At 57.8% G+C, this 21,389-nt stretch overlaps 7 protein-coding genes across 7 annotated transcripts; 5 read left to right on the forward strand and 2 right to left on the reverse strand.

Moving 5' to 3' along the window:
- Positions 1 to 656: 656 nt before the first annotated feature.
- Positions 657 to 5,161, forward strand: K437DRAFT_272245 (uncharacterized protein). Its single transcript, XM_013390117.1, has 3 exons — positions 657 to 1,994; positions 2,105 to 2,337; positions 2,446 to 5,161. The coding sequence occupies exons 1-3, from the start codon at positions 854 to 856 to the stop codon at positions 4,897 to 4,899; spliced, it is 3,828 nt and encodes a 1,275-aa protein (XP_013245571.1). The 5' UTR covers positions 657 to 853; the 3' UTR covers positions 4,900 to 5,161.
- A 376-nt stretch (positions 5,162 to 5,537) lies between these two features.
- Positions 5,538 to 8,480, forward strand: K437DRAFT_253929 (uncharacterized protein). Its single transcript, XM_013390118.1, has 5 exons — positions 5,538 to 6,132; positions 6,207 to 6,273; positions 6,339 to 7,949; positions 8,023 to 8,103; positions 8,168 to 8,480. Exons 1-5 carry the CDS (start codon positions 5,621 to 5,623, stop codon positions 8,450 to 8,452), a joined length of 2,556 nt encoding a protein of 851 aa, XP_013245572.1. The 5' UTR covers positions 5,538 to 5,620; the 3' UTR covers positions 8,453 to 8,480.
- Positions 8,481 to 8,674: 194 nt separating this feature from the next.
- Positions 8,675 to 9,903, forward strand: K437DRAFT_253930 (APC10-domain-containing protein). The gene is made up of 4 exons (XM_013390119.1): positions 8,675 to 8,866; positions 8,929 to 9,046; positions 9,107 to 9,167; positions 9,223 to 9,903. The coding sequence occupies exons 1-4, from the start codon at positions 8,821 to 8,823 to the stop codon at positions 9,850 to 9,852; spliced, it is 855 nt and encodes a 284-aa protein (XP_013245573.1). The 5' UTR covers positions 8,675 to 8,820; the 3' UTR covers positions 9,853 to 9,903.
- A 7-nt stretch (positions 9,904 to 9,910) lies between these two features.
- Positions 9,911 to 12,791, reverse strand: K437DRAFT_253932 (uncharacterized protein). Its single transcript, XM_013390120.1, has 2 exons — positions 12,570 to 12,791; positions 9,911 to 12,485 (listed from the first exon to the last, which is right to left on the reverse strand). The coding sequence occupies exons 1-2, from the start codon at positions 12,624 to 12,626 to the stop codon at positions 9,936 to 9,938; spliced, it is 2,607 nt and encodes an 868-aa protein (XP_013245574.1). The 5' UTR covers positions 12,627 to 12,791; the 3' UTR covers positions 9,911 to 9,935.
- A 20-nt stretch (positions 12,792 to 12,811) lies between these two features.
- Positions 12,812 to 14,091, forward strand: K437DRAFT_277458 (magnesium-dependent phosphatase-1; the record flags this gene model as incomplete). Its single annotated transcript, XM_013390121.1, has 4 exons — positions 12,812 to 12,841; positions 13,279 to 13,636; positions 13,730 to 13,749; positions 13,813 to 14,091. 4 exons carry the CDS (start codon positions 12,812 to 12,814, stop codon positions 14,089 to 14,091), a joined length of 687 nt encoding a protein of 228 aa, XP_013245575.1.
- A 929-nt stretch (positions 14,092 to 15,020) lies between these two features.
- K437DRAFT_253937 (uncharacterized protein) lies at positions 15,021 to 17,363 on the forward strand. Its single transcript, XM_013390122.1, has 2 exons — positions 15,021 to 16,132; positions 16,215 to 17,363. Exons 1-2 carry the CDS (start codon positions 15,125 to 15,127, stop codon positions 17,214 to 17,216), a joined length of 2,010 nt encoding a protein of 669 aa, XP_013245576.1. The 5' UTR covers positions 15,021 to 15,124; the 3' UTR covers positions 17,217 to 17,363.
- A 162-nt stretch (positions 17,364 to 17,525) lies between these two features.
- Positions 17,526 to 21,187, reverse strand: K437DRAFT_277459 (uncharacterized protein; the record flags this gene model as incomplete). Its single annotated transcript, XM_013390123.1, has 7 exons — positions 17,526 to 17,559; positions 17,661 to 17,867; positions 17,948 to 18,119; positions 18,195 to 19,274; positions 19,363 to 20,841; positions 20,918 to 21,092; positions 21,164 to 21,187. The coding sequence occupies 7 exons, from the start codon at positions 21,185 to 21,187 to the stop codon at positions 17,526 to 17,528; spliced, it is 3,171 nt and encodes a 1,056-aa protein (XP_013245577.1).
- Between the last annotated feature and the right edge of the window lie 202 nt (positions 21,188 to 21,389).

Here is a 21,389-nt window from a genome sequence, read left to right on the forward strand (position 1 = left end):
CGCATGATCTTCAAGGGGGTATGGACAGTGCGCCGACCCACAGATGACAGAGGTCACATTTTTCCACACACTGCGCGGGTCGCGGGGCAACTGTGCAGCGGCCGTATTATTATTAGGCTACAGCAAGTCATTTGCTGCAAGCCAAGTCCAAGTGTCCGCTCCGTTCGAGACTGTACTCTGTCTGTTATGCATTGGTTTCGACAGCGAGCTTCAGCATCAGCACAAAGGTCAAGGGACGCGGGGCACCGCACAGCAGTGCTTTGCGCTCAGCAACAGCAGCATCAACAGCCAGCGTCAGAGCGTTAGCAGTGGTGGAAGTAAGTAAGGAGAGCTGCTAAGGGGGTGATTGGATCAAGGGGGCGGCGTGCAGCTGGTTGTTTGTTTTCACTCCAGACTGCCAGCCAGTCTCCGTTCCGCTCGTGGGCGCAATTTCCACAATTCCATCACGTGATCCAAGCCCCAAAAAGAAATCGACTACCGCAAATATAAGAAAGAAGTCCCTCACAGGCGTTCGTTCAGATCCTGAGTGGGAGGCGGCGGCGTGTGACCAGGAGTGTGGTGTAGTGCCGGGTCGCTTGGAATCCATCCAGCTCATCGACAAATTTGTGACGCTCCGACATAAGGATATCCTTCATTAGCATGCAACCGACCGTCCACACCGTCGACAGCCTCATACATCTGGCACGGGGGCAGCGAGCAAGCAAGCATCCAGAGTATAGATCCGGACGTACTTTTTTCGGGATCGTACGCTTCAGGATCTTTCTCCCCTGGGGTTTCCCCAGGCGACGCTGCCGCAAAACGCGCGAGGTACATACAGCGCCAATCTGCGTCGCTCTCATCGTTAAGGGCTCAAATGTCTTGGACCGCCGCCATTTCTAACTTTCTTCACGGTGCCGATCCATCCAGCCGTAGCGATAGCCCTTCATCTCGTACAGAAAGAGTTTCCTCGTTGACAGGCGGAGTCGACGGACAGCAGCGACCCGTGACGGAAAATAGGAACGGTGGCCGCACGGTCCCCTCCATCGCCGCCACAGTAGCACCCATTGCAGCCGCAAGTGTGACGGACGCATCCGTCTCCGACACACAATCTAGCGCAAGGAAGGAGAAATCAGACGTGGATACGTCTGGAATCGCACGGGAACGAGTCCGTGGTCGTGGCCGTGGCCGTGGAGCTCCAAGGGTTACCAGTGCTAGAAGAACAGAGGCGCGCGCACACATCGCACCGCACAAAACAACCAAAAGTTGGGGATCTGCAACGCCAGGCCCCACGGACCCTCAGCATCTATGCATACAAGGCACCACCATGGACTCCAGAATTCATGAGCTTTCCACCTCTATGCTTACAGGCCCAGGACAAGCTGCTCAGGAACAAGGAGCTGTGGGGCCGTCTGCGCACGGTGGTGCAAGCAACGGGAAGCCTCATATGGCCGGCAGTGATCACCCTGGCGCACGAGTGACTGACCAAGGAATGAGGTACATGGATACTTCTTTTGGCCCCGTGCCTCCCTCCCAGCCTGTTGGGAACAATGCATCAACGGTGGTAGCCTGCATATCCACGTCAGCGGCTCCACGGTCAAAGCAAACACATTTGCACACGGAAGTGCATCACTTGCAGCCGGGAGCAGAACACTTGCAGAACGCCCAAGGCCCATCCACCGTTCCAGCTGCAACGGCCGCATTGATCCCACCGTCATCGGAGAACGCAATCCAAGCAGCAGCCACACTGTCACAGTCCTCGTGGTCGTCATCTGCAGCTCCTGCACCCACTGCAGGCGCGGCGCATTCGCAAACGCAGGCGCAGCTGCAGCAGCCGAGCCATGAGGTGCCGTCCACCGTGCCGATGCCGGGCAAGCGAACGATAGGTAGCAAGGTCGCCGAGCGGCGGATCTTGCCGGCGCGTTTACGGCGCGTGTCGAATCTACTCGGCGGACCCAGCAGTCTGACTGAGGATGAATTTCGACCTGAACATTTCAAAGACCATCAGCAGCGTCTTGGTGAGTTTGCCTCGGTCTTTGCAATTGACGTACTTTGATTTGCTCTAGCGATGGCATCGACACGGTGCGCTGACCCACCACGCGATGGCCATCCATTTGCATAACTGCAGCCTATGAAGATCATCTTTTGCCAGGTTCTACATCTCTGATCATTACGAATGATCCCTCCATTATCTTGAAAGCCGAGGTGCACCGCGATTATTATTTCAGAGACGCAATGAGCCGCTTCACCGATCCAGAAGTCGCTAGGGCTTGCCGCGCCGCGGCGATCATCGAGACGCCAGACTTCAAGCCATGGGACGAAGTTAGTATGGGCGGTCGGACGAGGATCCAGGCTGCTGAGGTGCGTTTCATGTTCATCCTTGCTCCTCCCCCTTCTTTCGCGTGTATCATCTTCTACGCATGCAAAGCCTTGGAGTGCTGATGTTTGCCACATACTCACATCCACCAGGAAGATACGAGCGACGAAGCATACGAGCGACGCCATCGAAAACCGGACAATGCGGAAAAGCGCGTGCGGAAGTCAGAGATCGACCGAGTACGCATCGAGCGAGATAGACTGCAGCTGCGCCTCGATCAATTACGGGCGATCGAGGCGGAAAAATTATTGCCAATTTTGGCTAGTCGATCTACTCCTGCTCCTGCTGCTACCGCTGTTGCCCCTGCCGCCTCTACATCCGACCATTCCTCGACGTCTGCTAGGACTGGAGGCTCCTCGGAGAGTGCGCAATTGGAAGAGCTGCGCAAGGATTTGATACAGGAGGCTAAGCAGATGCTGCAACGTCTCGACTCGCTGCTTGCTCTTCCGCCTCCATTTCCAGACAGGCCCAAAGCTTCCGAAAAGCGGAAGGTGTCCGGCGTCTTCGGCAACTTTACTGTAGCCGCTACTGGTGCTGGTGCCCAAGACCCACTGTCTGACGTCGGACCTCCTGCTGGCTCGCGCCAGACCGGAAGGAAGTCTACCGGACGTGGAGGTCGTGCGAGCACTGTCACCACTAGCCGGGGCGGTAGAGTGGTGGGCAGGAAGAGCCTGCCCGCGACCATGCCGTCGCATCACTCTGGCAAACCCTCCGAAAATGCCAAAAAGGGTAAATCGGCGGTGGGGACGGCAGTAGCGGGAGGTATGCGTCCGGAAGCGACGCGCGCAGAGAAAGTGCGCCGCGCCATGACCATATCTGCAGGGCGCCGATCGCACAATAGTGGACGCAATGGCAGCTCTACGAACGTATCAAAGGAACGTGTGCATATAGCAGGTCGCGAGGCGGTCGGCTCGCTTCTAAACAACCAGGGCAGAGTTGAGCAGGTGTTCTTAGAGGATGGAAAGCCTAATATTCACGCGCGTACTTCCGGCGGCCGCTTTGCGCCCAAGCCGAGGAACCCGGACGGCACAATCAAACGCGACGCACCGGCTGCTGGGACGCCTGCTCCCAGCAAGCCCAAGCCTGCTCCTAAACCGAAAGCTAGGTCGTCGCGTGTTAACCCCCGCAGAGCGGCCGCCATCACGTCACCGGGAACATCCACTCCCGCACTCGTCAGCGCCGCAGGCAACGCTGCTGCACATCCCGCGAGCGCTCTGACTGCCGGTGGCACTTCAGCCACCCAGCACGGAACGACGACATCTACCGCAGGGTTGAAGCGCAAGCGCGCGGTCAGCGCCAGCACCAGCGTTAGCGCTCGGACAGCCGCGAAGGTCGCAAAGGAGGAGCGGGATGTCAGACAATCGTCTGCAGAAACTACCGCCTCTGGCTCGATCGTGACGAGGGAGCGCTTTAACATCATCGGCCGTACCTCTGGCGGCCGCTTCGCATCCAAGAAGGAACTTAAAGTGCCAGGAGAGGGAATGCAGCGCAGCCCACGTCGCACGAGCAACGTCCGGGCTCTTGAAGAATCACCAGGTGCGAACAAAGTGGGACCCAGCCTGGCCGAGATCGCCGCATCGACCAAGGCGCCAAACAAACGCGTTCGACTTACTTTCAACAATGCTGGCAGCGAGTCTGGCTCGCCTGCACCTTCTGATCGCTCCAGCACGCAGCAGCCAGCCAAGAAGATGAAGACACCTGGTCTCGTTCCGGCTTACAAGCCGGCGGCGCTGAGCGAGGAAGAAGCGCAGAAAATGTTGGAGGCAGCACTAGCGGGCGACGATGATGACGACCTCGCGATCCTGTTCGGGTCCGGTGCGACGGGTTCAAGCTCGGCAACGATGGCGGATGCGAGCGCTGCGCCAGAGCCGCAGGTTGCACCTTTGTCTGGGTCCGCTACCGAGGTTGCAGCTGCGGCATCAGATGCAAAAGCTGAGCTGTCCGACTGTGCCACGATTCAGTCGGAGGGCTCGGCTTATGCACAACCGACCGAGCAGGATGCGAGCAGCATCGACACCAAGCCTGCTCTTGGCACGAGCCCGGAAAACGGAGTCTGCGCATCCGCCTTGCGTATAAGCGCTGATCCGCCTCAAGACGGCGAAGCAGGCCTGGTGGTCGCAAGCAGCACAAGCACCGACGCGGCATCATCGGTACCAACTTCATCTGCTCCTGCAGCCGCAACCGCAGCTGCATTCGTGCTCGATCGCAACCAGCCACTGCGCCGGGGCTCGACGCGCATGCGCTCCATCACTGCATTCGGAGAGAAGCTCCCGGAGCCACTGACAAAGGAGGCGGACTTTGCGATACTCCTCGAGCCGGTCATGCAGGACAATGAGTGGTCTCAACTTGGCGTGCAGACCGAGCGCCTCCCTTATGCGCCGTCACAGCCGGAGGACGGTCAGGCGCCAGAGGCTGACCTGCGCACGCAGCAGGACGACGGTAAGGGAGGAGCGCCATTGGCGCAAGCACCTCTTGAGCAGAAACTCGAGATGGCGACCGTATCGGCTAAGGACTTCACGCCGGACGCGGGCCCGCACCTTGCCTGACCCCCGGGTGCCGCTGCAGGGCAATAGATGCGCAACTGTAGGGGGAACAGGGCTGCAAGAATGTGTTTGCTGTTTATTTCCCGTGTCAGGCGTATCTACATGCCCAGCATTCGTCGCTCTGATCTCGAGGGCATTTAGAAGCCGTCCACCTTGATTCCCTTCGTGCGACTTCAACCGCTGCTGGCACGCGAGCTTGTTTGTCTGCTGCACAAGCGATACATGCAACGTGGCTCTTGTTTTGTATATGGACGCAGCTTCCAGCACAATTGATCATGTATGCTCTATCGTCTTCAACCGTTGACCCGAGCTGTGGTGGTGCTTGGTCCAGCTGATATCCTGCAAGCTCCTAAGGAGACAGAAAGCTGCGAGGGCCGAGGCGGCTCAACAGAGACACAGCACAGCGATCGCGCCATGTCCGTCAGAACGCCGAGCAGATGCTCAGGCGGTTTCACACAACTCCACTGCAGCGTGTGCAGCATTTCTAGGCGGCTGGGTCGGTCAGAACGTTAGGGTTATGCAGTGTTAGAGAGGTCAAGGCACTGTGCCTCTCTTCTCAACACCCGGTACAAACAATTGAATTGATAGACACCTTCGCGGTCGCGCACCATATTCATGCAATTCTGTTACATGCGAATATAGCAAGCAACCCTCCTTGCGATTGGTGAACACTTCATGTCAGACTCCCAGAGACAAGGTCTGGCGCTCGGTCAAGGAGGGAAATATGGTCTCCGCTGCAGCATATTCCGACCCGCGCACTCGCGGGCGCGTCAAGATCGAGAGCAGCAGCGATGGCATCGGCTTCGGGGGGACCTCCGGGGTGTCGCGAATCCCAACGGATCTGCTGCTGGGCCAGGTGTTCACCAAGACGCTCCTGGCCTCTTCGGCGCTGCTCGCGAGGCACTGGCTGCTCATGGGGCATAGTGAGGCGCTGCATCATGCTACGACGGCGCCTGCTGCCTCTGTCGCGAGCAAGGCGAGCGGCGGGTTGACGAGCCTGACAGGCTCCATGGTGCGCGACGGCAGCATCAGCGTGTGGGCCGTCGCGACGATCGTCTTCTCCATAGCTTCGCTCATTCAAGGCATATGGCTGCGGACCTGGACATGGTTGCCTGTCATACAGCGGGCAGATGCAAAAGTGGAGAAATTGCTTCCTAAATTCAGCATGCTCGCGCTGACCATGTTCGTACACATGCTGGTATGGCTCATGGCGCTGAAGCGGCTGCCGGCTGCTACGTGAGTTTTCTTTCTTGCACTTGCATTAAAATTGAATCATTGCTGACGCAAGGCTTTTAATAAAATATGGCAAGTGTTATTATCTTTACACAATTCTGCGAGATTTGGGCAAGTGACCTTGTCAAGTCAATGCGAGGGAGGGTGAGGACGGTTACGTTTGGCTCAGCGACATGACACCCATAGGCTGATCATATCACTACGCACAGAGTTATGGCGGCTACACGGTCCTAGTCGCACTTGGGCTTTCCTACATCTTCACCGTGGCGAAAGGTACCAGTGCGCCAACCAGCTTCGACCACATCTCGCTCTTTGCAGATGACGACGATGAGGACATTCCGGTTTCCTTGCAACGCATACGATCCGCCGGACTCGTTCTGCCATCTGCACTGGGTGGAGCTTCCGCTTTGGCAGAGAAGAATGCGGCGCTCTTCTCTCCCAGCTCGGCGTTCCTCGGACATGTCCTGCTGCTCATGTATGCTCTTTTGACGCTAGAAAAGGAGCGCGGGACCAATGCCGCCGGTTCTGTCGTCGGCGGCAGGAGACGTGCGCAGGTTATTGCAGGAACCTTGACCGCCATCGTCACCTTGCCGTTAGGCTTGCTAGGCTCGATCTTTGGACTTTCGACGCTCCCTCCCCTGCAATCGCTCGCTCCGTATCTGTTCGCATCATCGCAGAGCGGCGTACGATCTGCCCACTTGGCTGCCTACGTGCTGCTTGCATTGGCAGCACTAGTGCTCGAGCCTCTTATCACTGGCGCGTTAGAGCCACACGGAAGCGCATACACCCGCGTTTTCCATGGCTGGATGTTGTGTGCAATCGGCACAATCGTCATCGGATATATCGGCTTCGCCGTGCGCTCTTCGTTCGCCGAGGTGTTCGTCGGGGCTCTCGTCTGTTGGAGTCTGGCCATGATCCTCTCTTCCTCGCCCTACTTCCAGGCAAATGCTTACAGACAGGCCGGCGCTTCGGACGCCTCCCTTGCTGGGCATCAGCGCTCACCTTCCGACGCATCAGCGCTCGCTGGCCTTGCCCGGAGCGTTCAAGATTTCTTCTCGGCCTCGCAAAAGCACATCCGCAGCATCCTCGCCAACCCAGATTCTCGCAGCATCTTCCAATTCTTATGCCTCAACTTGGCCTTCATGGGCGTGCAGCTCGCATGGGGCGTCTGGACCAATTCGCTTGGTCTGATCTCCGATGCCATTCACATGTTCTTCGATTGCGCTGCCATCGGCATGGGCCTCTTCGCGAGCGTCATGGCGACGTGGAAGACGGATAGCAGCTTCACCTTTGGTTACTCTCGCGTCGAGACTCTGTCCGGTTTTGCCAACGGCGTCTTCCTCATTCTCATCTCCATCTTTATCGTCTTTGAGGCTATTCAGCGCATCATCGAGCCACCGGAGATGCACAACACCATGCAGCTGCTCATCGTCAGCGGAATGGGTCTGGGGGTGAACTTGTTCGGCATGTTTGCCATGGGTGGCCATCATCATCACCACCATGGTCACTCGCACGGTCACGGGCACGATCACCACCATCACGGCCACGGCCACGATCACGGTCATGGTCATGGCCATTCTCACAACATGATGGGTGTGTATCTGCACGTGATGGCAGATACGCTCGGCTCCGTCGGCGTCATCGTCAGCACACTCTTGATCAAGCAGTTCGGCTGGACCGGCTTTGATCCCATCGCATCGCTCTTTATTGCTTTCTTGATCGTTGCCTCTGTCATTCCTCTCGTGCTCGATGCTGGACATATTCTGTGCCTTGATATGGGCGACGAAAAGGGGCAGCAAGTTGCAACCGCCCTAGGGAATGTGAGTGGCTGCGTGGCATGAATGTACTCCTTCAACAGATAGCTGACTGTCTTGTTCTTTGCTTCAATGACAGCTCGCTTCTATCAAAGGCGTGGCGTCATATTCTTCGCCGCGGTTCTGGCCAAAAGATGCCGAATCGATCGTCGGCACCATTGTGAGTGCACACACACTCGCATCGCTGGAGGAGGATTCTGACATTTCGCTTTCCCCTCTGGCAGCATATTCAAGTTGTGGACAGCGAAGTTCTGAGTGGAAAGGGCGGAATCACAGCAGAGCAGATTGCAGCCGAAGTCGAACAAGTGCTCAAAGGTCGGATAGAAGGTCTAGAGAGCATCAGCGTCCAAGTGGACCGACAGCCCCAAGCTCAATCATCCCAGATCAACGAGCAAACGACGATGCCCCAGTCGCAACTGCACCCTCATCCTCATCAACGCCATTCGCACAGTCATAACAACGGCTCTGTTGCTCTCACTCCTGAGGCTGTACACTCCAGTGTATTTTAAAAGACTCTTGTCTGCATTTCCATCATTTCAAAGTGTCGCGTCCCTTTTCTCGAATTGTCGATGCTCTCTGAGACTCGGTCTCGCTGAGCGCCTTTACCACACGGCATTACACCGCGGCCGCCTCTTCCGCCATTCCTAGCCTGCCAAAGTGCCAAGTGCCACATAGTTGCTGTGTTGCTCTTGCTCTCAATCTAATGGGACTCATATATTCATTCCCTTTCGCATGAGTAGGCATTCATCAGGCTCTCACATCTCACAGGTTTACCGTGTCCAAAACCAGTCGAGGCACCTTCTGACATGTCTTCACGCATGTGAAGGACCATGAGACGTGGTCTCGATACGGTCAGCGTCTTTTAAGTAGCCGCAAGATGCCCCCCCCGAGCTCGATGGTGCCATCTTTGTACAATACCAATGGTAGGCAGCAGGCGCTGAAAGGCGATACGTACTCGTTTGCAGCTGACGCGTATTCTTTCAAGACTTGACTAATAAGCAAGATCTTGGTTCCCTACCAGGTGTCAAATGGACTCTGAGCTCGCATAAGCCTGGCGCAGGCGTGGCTGCGCTTCGGGACCCAGACCTTTCGAAGCTTTGGCAGTGAGTCTGGCGGCGACAGTCTCGATGAAATTGACGCTGATGGTAGCAGTCCCTTTGCAGGAGTGATGGGACGCAGCCGCACGTAGTCGACATCCAGTTCCCTAGGAGGACCGCTGTGACAGTGAGTCGATGGGAGTGAAGTACATGAGAGGGCTCGCACTAAACCATCATTTTAGCACGTCTCGATATATCTCGACACCACGCTCGACGACTCATACACCCCTACGAACATCGGCATCAAAGCCGGTACGTATTTCGGCGACCTGGCCGAGATCCGAAGACGAGAACTCGAGGCTCCAAAAGGCTGGGTGCACTTTGTTCTGAATCCAGAATCGACAGGTGCAAATGAAGAAACCTCCGCAGATCTGAAGCTCGCACCGCCCATATGGGTCTACCATTTGCAAATATGCATCTACTCCAATCACCTGAACGGCAAAGACACGCACTTGCGCTCCATTCGCGTGTTCGGTCCGCCCTCTGAGGAGAGGAAAGCTGCGGCGCTCAAGCAGCAAGTGCAAGCTAAACTGCTGGACCAGGCCAAACTTGCCGGGAGCGCAGGCAGTGGCCCTCACGATAAAGTTCACTCAGACATCCGCACACGATACGCATACGAATCGCTTCGGAAGGCGATCGACGCACGTGCAGTCGATGAGGATGAGAAAGACACCCATTTCGCCGGTGATGATGACTTCGATGTGCCGGAACGCGCGCATACATTCGACCTCGCAGGGCGCAGCGCAGGCGCAGGCGCACCACACCTCCCCTCCACCACCCGGTCGCTTGCCCTCCATCACTCTCTGCGGTAACTTTGCGTTGTATTTAAAAAGGGGTTCACGCCTTCCACGTCATGATTGTAGCATAATAAGCATCTTGTATGCGTTGCAGGACTTTATAGAACATCAGAGAATTCCATCATGCCATCCCCGAGACCATGCTCCTCTTCGTCCACCTCGCTGGCCCAGTCATCATCGCTCTGCAGCCACTGGGCGCTGTCCTCGTCGCCACCCGCGCCTTCGGTCCAGCGAGACGCAGCGCGCTTGCTCGGGCTAAAATCTTCGTCGTCCGCAAGGCCAGCGCGGCCTGCTCTCCTAAAGACGCGCGCTTCGATGCCGGGCTTGGATTGAGGTGCTGCAGGCTCAGCTTGCGAGACGTCCTTGCCCTTCGCTTTTCCTTTCTGCTTGCCCTTTTGATCTGCCGGCCTCTCACGTGCTTTGGCTGCACCCCACGTCATCTTGCCTTTGCCTGAACCGCCACTCACTGACGCACCGTGTGGCCCTGCGCCCGGAGCGGAAGTTGGCTCTGTGAGGTCGTCTTTGCCTCCATCCTGTTCTTGTAGGTGCAACTCCAACGCACGCTCCACTTCTTCCATGCTAGGTGCGGCGAGCAGATTCTGCAGACACGCTTGTACTGTCGCCCGTCGTTTGGAACGCAGAGCCGAAGCGCGTGGGGAATGCAAACTCAGCCTGGCGAGCATCTGCTGATGTGGACTGGCCAGAGCTGCGTCGGCACGGGCACCACCGGCCGTATCCTGTCCCTCGTTGGTTAGTTGCTGCAAATTACCTGCTGGATCTTGGCCTTGTGCGAGATCCTCGTGCGTTGGTCGCAGCTTGAACACGTGCAGTGCCAATCCTTCGTCCCAGTCCACATCCACGCCATGCTCTTCCGGAGCGTGAGCCGTACCGCCCTGCGCCGGGCCGTACGGTAGGTATCGTTCCAACGTGATCTTGATCTTCCTTGCGCTTGGCTTGGCCATGTCGACGTCGTCGCTGTTCCAGCCCTGTTTGTGTATGGTGCTCCCTCTTGCGCTCACCTCGCTCACCTCGTCAGTGTCGGACAGCTCCACTTCCTTCACTTGTTTCCATGTCGCGTCTTCGCTTTGCCCTTTTCGTGTCTGCGACTGCAATTGCGACTGCGACGGGCCAAGCGTCCACAAATCTTCGTCATTCTCCCAATCCATTAAGCCTGCATCAAAGCTGTCTGTACCATCGCCATCTTCATCGCTGCTGGCAGCCTGCCCGTTGGGAGCTCGTCGCAGAGCCCTGCCTTTCGACGGCGACTCAGCCTGCGCAGGATGATTGACCACGAACAGGGGCTTGTACGGTGCTGCGTCGGACTGCGATAGCGTGAGTTTTCCCTTCCAAGGCGGGGTCGCACCGAGCTCAGCTTCATCGTCTTCGTCGTCCTCCTCGACCCCGTTCGCCCTGCCGAGGGGAGCGCGGCGACGCTGTACACCCGCGTCGCTTAGACTCTTTCGCCACGTGCTCCCCCCGTTTCCATGCGTACCACTCCCTCCGGGGCGAAGCAATACGCTGTTGAACAATTCCGCTGCGCGCGGGGCTCCTTTCCTCCCGATGCTGATCCCATTCGCCGTATTTGCCGACATTGGCGCGGATTGTGCACACACCGCCGCAAAGAGAGTGTCCGCACGCGGGAGGTTGCGCCGGCGCTTCTGCGCCGGGGTCCTAGGAAGGTCCTCGCCTCGCAACCGCTTGCGCGCCCGCGTGCGCGGCGTATAGTCACGCAGCAGCGTGTCGATCTGCTCACGGTGTGGGTGCGCATCTGCGGCATCCTTGCGTGACGGGGTGCCTTGCTCCATTGCGCCTCCGTATTGCGGCAGGACCAGCTGCTTGAGCTTCGAAGGCGTCGAGACATAGTGAGGAGAAACGTAGACGAACTCTTTGTCCTTCGCGCCCCTTGCTGAGGAAGTAGGCGTCTTTGCTTGCGACACCGCACCGTTCGACTTGTTCCGAGGCGTCCCTTGAGTAGCTATCGGAGCCTTCAGATGCTCTTGCACGAACGCATGCTGCTCCGCTTGCGGCCGTCTCGGCGTAGGGAGTGTGAAGCCGCCTGTGGCGCTCTTGTCCCAATCCGCCATGTCCGTCTCATCGTCCTCGTCGGCGTGGGAGAATGCTGTCAGGCGGCCGTGGCGAGTGCGTGCTCTGACTGGAGAAAGCAGGGGAAGCTGTTCTGGCGAGCGGTACGCCTTGCCGTTCGCCGGTTGCTTGAGCCTCTGGCTCGAGGACTTTGCGTCCTTGACTGGGGTCTTGAAAGGGTTGCTCGTCCGTTGCTTGCCTTTCCCTTCGTTAGCGCTCTTACCATCGCCACCGCTGGCTTTCTTTGTTGGTGTCAAGAAAAGGTTGGCGAAGACGCGCTGCTTCTTCGGCGTCACCAGGGGTCCCATCGATCCATGTTGCGCATGCTGCGCTTCCTTCGAGCCCCGTGACGATGTTTCACCCGGCTCACTTTCCTCGGCGTCGGCATAACTCTGACTCTTCCTGCTGCAATGGCGGTCTCTTCCGTCTTTTTCAGCCGACCGCGATGAAGAAGAGCCGCCGACCCCCTGCTCAGCATTTGCCTTTTGGATGGCGTGCCAGGTATCGTAGGTCGAGGCGATGGACGGATGCTGCTGCATGTCCGAGCGTGTCGGGTCTCTTCCATTCTGCATTCATCCGAGCCAAAGGGTGTCAGCCCAAGAATGCAGTAAAGTGGACGCTTAATTTGCTCGGGAAAGAGGTTCGCTCACCCTGGATTTAAAGTCTTTCTGCCACGCCTTGAGCTCCTTCCTGAGCATGGCCTCCATGATGAACAGCTCTGATAGGCGGCTCTGCAGTTCGTTCGCATTGATCCCCGTCCATGTGACGTGCAGATGGGCCTGCACCAACCACGCGGCAGCGAAACAGACCCGATAACCTCCTGTCCTGGAAGCAATCACTTTGCATGCAAGCACCGGCTGAGAGTGTTTGGGGTCGATTCGCAGTCTCCCGTATGTATAGTCCTGGTTACATTCACCAACGGGTTGTTTGATGAGGCGAGCCCATGCTACAGCACCGCCTGGCACAGACACTGGCAGTTCGCGTCACGCCTCGGAGAAAAGGAGAACGCGACCCGCTGACCCGCACTCTTTTCTCGGCCGAGTGAACCTAATACTATATCCATCCACCATATCCATGGCACTGCACTGGTGATGATCTGGAGCCTGGTTGCCTGGGGGCCTCAGGGAACAGGCTGGGCTTGCGTGCTGTCATGAACGTTGTGCTTCCCACACTGGCTCTATATATCTCCTCTCACAGAACCGGCGTCACCGCAAGTCGCAAGACCGACTGCTCCGTGTTGCAGCCGATAGACTAGTCGTCGGCACCTGCACCTGGGCGGCGTAACACAGTAGGAACGCCATGCCGCGCCCGTCGTCGTCGTTGTCCGGTCGGCGTGGTGCGTCCCTGTTACCATCGCAGGCGAAGCTGCAAGAGTCGCTCGCTCGGCTCGATGACGATGGCGGCGCCGCATGTCCGAAGATGGTCGTGTTCGATCTGGACTACACACTCTGGCCCGCGTGGGTTGACACGCACGTCACGCCACCGCTGAAGCGCGCGCCGCCGACGTCGATCAACCGTGTGGCGGACCGGCACGGTGAGGCGCTCAGCTTCTTCCCGCACGTCCCTGCCATCCTGCTACACCTCAAGGACAAGGGGATCAAGATCGGCGTGGCGAGCCGCACTTCAGCGCCAAGTGCTGCGAGGCAGGCGCTCACCGGCCTTGTGCTGGAGGACACGCGGAAGGGAAAGAAGCCCGGAGAGGAGGTCAAATCGATTGGTGTGTGTCCCGATTTATTAGGCCACGTGTGTGTCGCTGCTCGCTCGTCTTTGTTGAGTGGCTAAATCTCATCTTGATCAACGTGGCTTGCAGCATTATTCGACTATCAAGAAGTACATCCGCAGGAGTTGACAACATTGGTGCAGTGACTGATGCGCTTGCTCTTGTGTCCACAGATCTACCCAGGCTCCAAGCTGACGCACTTGAAGCGTCTGCACGCCGACTCAGGCATTGCGTATGAGGACATGATCTTCTTTGACGACGAGCACCGGAACAGCGAGGTGGGTAAGCTGGGCGTCCTGTTCGTCCTCGTCGGGCATCCCGGGCTGGATCTGGGGACGTTCGAGAAGGGGATCAGAGAGTGGCGCCAGCTGAGACAAGCAAGAGCGGAGGAGGGACATGCTGGGACGAATGGAACGCTACATGATCATAGACAAGACTCAGACGGAGAGTGACTGTACACGGATAGTCTCCACAATGACATCACAACATAATAGAATCCAAAAGTCGTCCGTAAGCCAAGCCGAGCGACGTTACTTGCGGTATATGTTCCGGAAGAGGCGCGTGCAAGGAGAATCACAGCGGACGTAAGAGCCGCACGGGAGGCGCCGCGCATTGCCGCCTGTCACCCTTTTTCGCTGGCCTGCTCCGGCGGCCGCCATCGAAGCTTGAGCAGCCCGACACGATGCAGCGGCGCCCAGCTAGCGCCTGATGGCCCTGGAGCGCACGCTGATTGCAACCAGTCTTGCTTTCCCGACAGTATAGGATAGGACAGGACAGGACACAGGACCAGCGCCGCTCGAAGCGCCAACCAGGCCGACGTATGACGAGTTGCCTCCTCGGCTGATGCGCCAGCACCGGCCAAAGCTGTGGCCTCCATCCAACCTGCGGACAACCACCCAAATCAACACGACGTGGATTGTAGGGTTAACCATCATGTCGGCGGGGACAACTAGATCAGCAACTGAATCGCTGTGCCGACCCACCATCTTGTCCCCGCAGACGAACCCAGACTTGAACTTGCGGACGCAGACAGCCGAAAGAACGTACCCCAGGCGGTCTGGCGGTCCACTGGCAAGTGTTGGCCGCAAAAGGGGGGATGCTCGCGTACAATGTAATCAATCGTATGCAGGCACAAGGTATGTACGGAGGATCCACTCTTCCCGCTGCCGCAGCTGCGCAAAGCCGCCACACACTGACATAGCGTAGAAGCTGCATGAGCCTGCTGCATGTTGGGCACGACTGCTGCCGTGCCTGTTGAGTCCTGGCGGACAATACTCGCCCTCTGCGCCTCCTCTCGAGTCTTGGCTCGGCTCGCTCTCCCTTCTGCTATCGCTCCTTGGTCGAGCTTACAACATCTCCTCGTCCATACATGAATAGCCAGATTGTACGCTGCCGAGGAGAGCATAGCACAGCTGCAGCACCAGCTTCAGTACCATCAGTCAGCAAGAACGCCCATCTGCTCTGTTTAACCCTTGAGTCGGCACCATGGCTGGCGCAAGACGCAACCTGGCCAACAGCCGCCACTCCCGCGCAGCACTCGACGACATCCTCGCCCTCTCCTTTGGGGAGCAGCCTTCCTCCCCAAGCTCGAGTAGCGGCATCGGAGCCATCGGCGCTGGTGGAACTGGGGTCACAGAGCAAGCATCAGACTACCATCCGTTTTCACTACCCTCTGCTCGCCGGATAGGCGGCGAGAGCCACACCCGTCGTCCGCCGCCGCAGAGGAGCACCATCGCGCCGCCGAACGACAGCAGCGAGAGCGGCGAGCACGAGGTCTTCTTTGATTCTGGAGACGCCATGCTGGAGCATGCTGATAACGTGCTACCAGCTCATTCGTCACAGAGCTTCTCGACCGCAGTACAAGCACCAGCGACGGCGCCGGCACCCTCCACATCTGGCGGCACCCCTGCTGGCGACGCACTTCCCTCGTACGACTTTGAGCGCCAGTCGTACTTCTCAGCACATGCAATGCCTCCTTCAGCGTCGGGCTCCAGCAGTTTGATGCAGACACGTTCACTGAGTCGTGCGTCAAACCAGGGAGTGGCGTCAGCGTCTCGTGCGTACTATGCAGCTGGCGCAGGCAGCGACGCCGCAGCTCCGGCCTCCGGCTCGACTGTGCACCTCGGAAGCTACGGTGGGAACAGTAATGCACCGAACAGCAACAATGCTGTTGGCCTGGCAGGTGCAAGCTCAAGCGCAGGATCCGGCATGCCAGAGACTAACGTGAGCCGCCTCCGCGTCCTACTCGGGCGTTTTGGCCGACTCGTCGGCATGCGCGTACCCGGCGCACTGTACTCGACGCTCTCGCAGAACGACCGCGAGGAAGTAGCGCAAGAAGGATCAGGCAGCAGCGCACATATGCGGCGTATCGTCGTCGGCAGCGGACTTGGCTCCGATGGCGTCTTTGCCAACCTCAGCGCCAAACCCGACCGCCGACGGCAGAGGAGGGATGAGAATGGACAGGGGGCGGATAGAGGCGAGGACGATGATTTAGTACGTTCTACTGTCATTCTTGGAATCGGAACAAGTCCATGCTGAAGTTGACTGACGCTTGCTCCTGCTTTTCCATCTCCAGGAGGATGAAGTCCACCCACCCAACTACGAAGCAGCAGCCGCAGACCAAGCGCCGCCGTACTGGGAGACAACAATCATCGGTGGACCAGGCTCATTGCACCCTCTCGCACCGGGCGGGCTCGGCTGGACGCCTGGTTCACCGGTGATCGGCGCGATCGAGGACTTGATCCTTGAAGGCCTGCCTATCGGCAACCTTTTCGGCTTCGCGTGGAACCTCCTCGTCAGCAGCTCCTTTCAATTCGTCGGCTTCCTGCTCACGTACCTCTTGCACACCACCCACGCAGCCAAGTGCGGCAGTCGTGCCGGCCTCGGCATCACGCTCGTCCAGTACGGCTATTACCTCCGCTCGGGCGCTGCGCATCTGCAAGCCGTGCAAGCGCAAGACGGCGGCGGCGGCAACCATCATGCAGACGACTTGGCAGATGACCCAGCTAGCAAGGATGAACAGCAGCAGCTGAGGCAGCAGAAAGACGCGATAGTCTCCAACGAAGTGCTCGCGTACATCCTCATCGCACTAGGCTTCTTCATCCTCGTCAACAGTCTGCTGTCCTATTGGCGCGTCTACCGCTGGGGCTACCAGCTCGTCGGCGCCGCGCGGCGTGAACAGGCTGCCGCTGCTGCTGCTGCTGATGCTGATGCTGATGCTACTCATGACACGGCGACGGCCGCTGCTGATGCAGACACCCCACAGTCTCCGTACACCTTAGCGACGCGCGTGCGCGCCTTCTTCGCTGGCGGAATCCCCGGCAGCAGCAGCAGCGGCGCAGGTAGCACCAGAGCGCACGATGCAGAAGACTGGATCATCTTCCCCGGCGCTGGCCGGCGGCTGACGGACGTCGAAGAAGGGCGCGCCGGTCGCGAACCGCGTCGCGCAGCCGATGATGACGACGACCAGGAGGACAATGAACACGACTCACGCCAGGCAATGCACCCAAGGCAGCACTCAAGTCCCGAAGAAGCGCGCCTGGTCAACGACCTGAGAGCGACCGGCTTCCTGTCGTGATTTCGCACCACTCCATCGCTCGCCGCCTCGTTCCTCGGTTCCCCGTCTTTCGTGTAGCATGCTGTTCGCCCCCGGACGAGCGACTGACTGTTGTAAAATCCCATGCAAATCGCATATGTTCATATTTTTGCAATTGCCATGATGCTCCACGATCTGAAGGGACGCTGCACAGGTCTGTTCTCATGCGCCATGCATGCTATGTGTATATGGCAAGTTTTCTTCACCCACTCTGGTTTGCATTGCGACAAAGGTCATTTTTGCGCGTCAAAGGTGTGGACGTGGAATTTAATACAGCAGCTCATGGAGTAGTCACAGCTCCTCGTCTTCGTCTTTCATTTGCGATCTGCAAGGGGACCGCGAAACATTGTTTAGCCTCCGTCAGTCTCTTGTCATGCTGTGGACCGAGGATCGGGCAAGCACGCCAAGATGGGGTTGGACACTCACGGCTTGAGCATTCCGGGAATCTTAGCAGCCTGTTCGCGCTCCGCCGCAGCCTTTGCCTCCTTATCCTCTTGGAACAGATCCGCATTGTCCGACGCGCGACCCGACTGCTCGCGAGAGGTGATGAGGAAGTCTCGTACGTGTCCCTTGTACGTGGCAAGGTCGCTCGAATGCTGGCATAGCCCGGTGACGAATTGTTCAATGTACGCACTGTGCAAGGCGTGTTGTCCATGTCAGCGAGCGTACTACCCGACGAAGCAAAGGAGGAAGACGCGCAGAGGCATACTCACGGCTGAATGTTCGGGAACGCGTTACGGAGGAGCTCGCTAGTGTATTGTCGGATGAAAAGGCGGTTATTCATGTCTGGAGAGTTAGCAGACTCAGGCCATAGCGGCGCTTGCACGCGATCCGTCTCGATCAGCTCAAAGACTCTTGCCAACAGCAAGCATTGCGTTTTGAAGCCTTTCGCAAACAAGTTCGGTTAGCGACCAAAGGGAAACTTGCAACCGAGAACCCACCGAAGAGAGAGAGACTCACCACTCTTATGGTCAGCATCCGTGAGCACGAAGAAGATGTCTTGCATGATGGCCAAGAGATACGCCTGGAAGAAACCGTTTGCGACCTGAGGCTCGGACCCGGTAATGTTGTTGATGAGCTCCAAGCAGATGTTCAAGCCCGTATCGGCGATGTCCCTCATGGTATGCTTGATCGCCCAGATGATGCTGTCCATCGTCAGCCTGAATTTTTCCGGCGGCAGCGTGAGTAGCGCCTGGAAGCAGTTTGCGTTAATCGCGCGCAGCAGCTTGAAGAAGCCGACGCGATGCTCAGGGAACTCGGAAAAGTCTTGGTTGATCATGCTCAGCGTGGGCTCGAAGACAGCGTCGAGCGTGGGCTGAATCTGCTCATTGAGCAGCGAGCCCATGCGCGTCGTGATAGTCGCCATGACGTTGAGCACTTCCGCATCACGTGCTGCCGGCACGTTGTTGCGGTAGTCGCCGAGTATGGCGTCTAAGAGCGATGGGATGAAGTTCTGGTTGATGTATTCGAGGTCCTCGGCGCGCCGGACATACGTCTCGACGAGTCGCAGGATCTCCTTCTTAATCGTGCGCAAGCCGCGCACCATGGGCGTCTTGGTGGCGATCTGCCCGTCCGAATTTACCTTCTGGCTGATGATCCCGCTGACACTCTTGTACAACGCGAGCATGTCCAGGTAGATCCTGCCCATCTGCGGAAGGAAGAATGTCCCGATGGACGTGCAGGCAGCAACATTCGTCTTAAGCACGTTGGCCAAGATCTTGATGTTCTCTGGGCTCGAGAAGACATCGACGTTGTTGTGCGCCTGCTGCAAGATGTTATCCCACGCCGAATTCGGGAGCTCCATCAGTTTGGCGATGAGGCGCTCCTGCGATGGCTTATTGGGCTGCGCTGCAATCATGTATCCTACTGCCTCGTAGAAGGTGTGCACCTGCTGCGGCGACAAATCAACAGTGATGCGATGCAGCGTCCGCAGAATCTCGTCCACGAACGGCTCCTGCTCGCCGGACTGCTGCATCACGAAATGGCGCCGGCATTTTTGCGCGATCTTCAGGAATGTGTCGCACGCCATGTCTTGTACACCTACGTGCGACCCATACAGAACAAGGTCAAAAGTGTCAACGCAGTCCTTGGCCCGGGAACCCACAACTCAGAAAATTCGGATGCCCACCTTCATGTGTCTCGTGCATGAATTCGAAGTTTTTATTGACGACCGTCTTGAGGAACTTCCAATGAGCCTTGAGGAAGCGAGGATACTGCCCGACGATGTACATGATGTTGGACGCGACGACAGCCTTGTTGTCCTTGCCCCTTTTCATCTCGCACAGGCCGAGTAGGTCCTTGATGACGGTGACGAGGAATCGCTTCTCGGTCTCCTCGCTCATCGCGCCGGAAATCGAGCCGATGGCCCAGCAGAGAGTGTTCAATTGGGACCAGCCCCACTCGGACCCGTCGACCTGCCGTGAAAGCTTCTCGGTCATGATGTTCTCCGTGTCGACCGTGTCGAGGTGGGTGAGGTAGACGAGCACCTCGCGCATGCTCTTGTACAGCACGATCGTGTCACTCTCCTTCATGAACTCGCGCACGATCTCGCCTTCGTCGTTCTCGACGATCAGCACCTCCTCTGGCTTGACCATGCGCTCGATCATAACGAGTCGCAGGTTGGACAGGATCTCGGCATAGAGGTTCTTGCGCAGGTTCACGCCGGCCATGGCAGCAGACGCGTGCGGGCCGTGCGCGCCAAAGCCGTTGCCAAGGTTCAGACCGAGCAGCGGGTTCATCTCGGTGATCGGCAGCGACTGCAGCTCGTCATAGAGCTCGCTGACGAGCTTCTGCCAGTACTCCAAGCAGATTTTGAACACCTCGCGCTCGGGCACCTGCGAGATCTTGATAAGGTAGCTGTGCGCGTTCAGCAGCACCTCCTTGTGCTCGTCCACCTCAATCAGCTTCAGATGCGTAGTGAGGAAGTTGCATATGAACAGCGCCAGATTCAGTACCAGCTCCTGATCCGCGTCTGCGCTATCCTCGTACGCTGCGGCGATGTTCGTGTTCGGCGGGATCATCCTGTTCACCGCCGACATGACCAGCTTGAACAGGACGACGAACTTTGTATTGTACTCGGGTACGTTGAGCGCCGCGATCTCCGAGAGGCACTTGAGCGTGACATTGCGGAAGTCAGGCACTTCGAGGAAGCGCCCGATCAGGTGGTCGATGATTGTCGTCTCGAAGATGAACCCGAGCGGGATCCAGTTCAAGAAGCGCAACGTCGTCTCGAGCGTCGCCTTAATGAGGCTCGGCTTCTGCGCCTTCTCCAGCACTTCGGAGCAGAGCTTGAAGACCTCGCTGAACTCGGAGCACATCTGATTCTTCAACGCTTTCGTCTTTGCTTGCGTCATCTGCTCGGCCGAGTAGTCAAAGATCTCCTCAGACAGCAGGCGCAGGATGGCCATGTTGTTCTCACAGATCGGCAGCGAAGTCTTGGACGACGCGACGATCTCCGAGATGAAGTTTGGCCAGTTGTGCGGCCACTCTTGCTTGAGGATCTGGATGAGCGTCATGTCTAGCTTGTTGATGTAGGTCTTTTGCTTGCGTAGATTCGCCTCGTCACTCGACTGCGCAATGATCGTCTCGACGATAAAGTTCCGGATACCTGCACGCAAGGCAAGAGGTTGAAGCGTCAGCTTTGGCATGTCGACCCTGCTTCAGCCTGGCCGAAAGGGCCGCACCTTGCTGTTGATCTGCTGGGAGCGTCTTCCATCGTAGATTGATCAGCTTGTCCAGAATCTGCAATGCAATGTACTTGGTCTCGTTCCGACTGGACTGCTGCAAGATGACCGGCACGCGTTGCCACGCGTCCGGATGCTCTTGGAACTGCGCCAGCAGCGTCTGTGCTTGTTTTTGCTGGTTGCGGTGAGAGGCGTGCGTAAGTGAAACTGAATGGACACAGGCTAGTCAGGCAGGCAGGCACTCACGTCAGGGCCTGCACCCTGGTACATCATGCCAACGACATTGTCGAGGGCGTCGATGTCCAGGTCCTTGCTGAAGTCGAGAATCGTCTGCGGCAGCGATTGGAAGAGGGAGAATGCGCACGAGATGCAAGGGGCCGTAGCATTCACGTCAATCATAGCAAGAGCGCAAAAGGCTCGCCCATTTTTGCTTGCACACTGTTTCTTGTACTCACATCCATCGTGGCGAGTA

This window comes from Tilletiaria anomala (genome assembly GCF_000711695.1).
Source record: "Tilletiaria anomala UBC 951 chromosome Unknown K437scaffold_7, whole genome shotgun sequence".
Lineage (NCBI taxonomy): Eukaryota > Fungi > Basidiomycota > Exobasidiomycetes > Georgefischeriales > Tilletiariaceae > Tilletiaria > Tilletiaria anomala.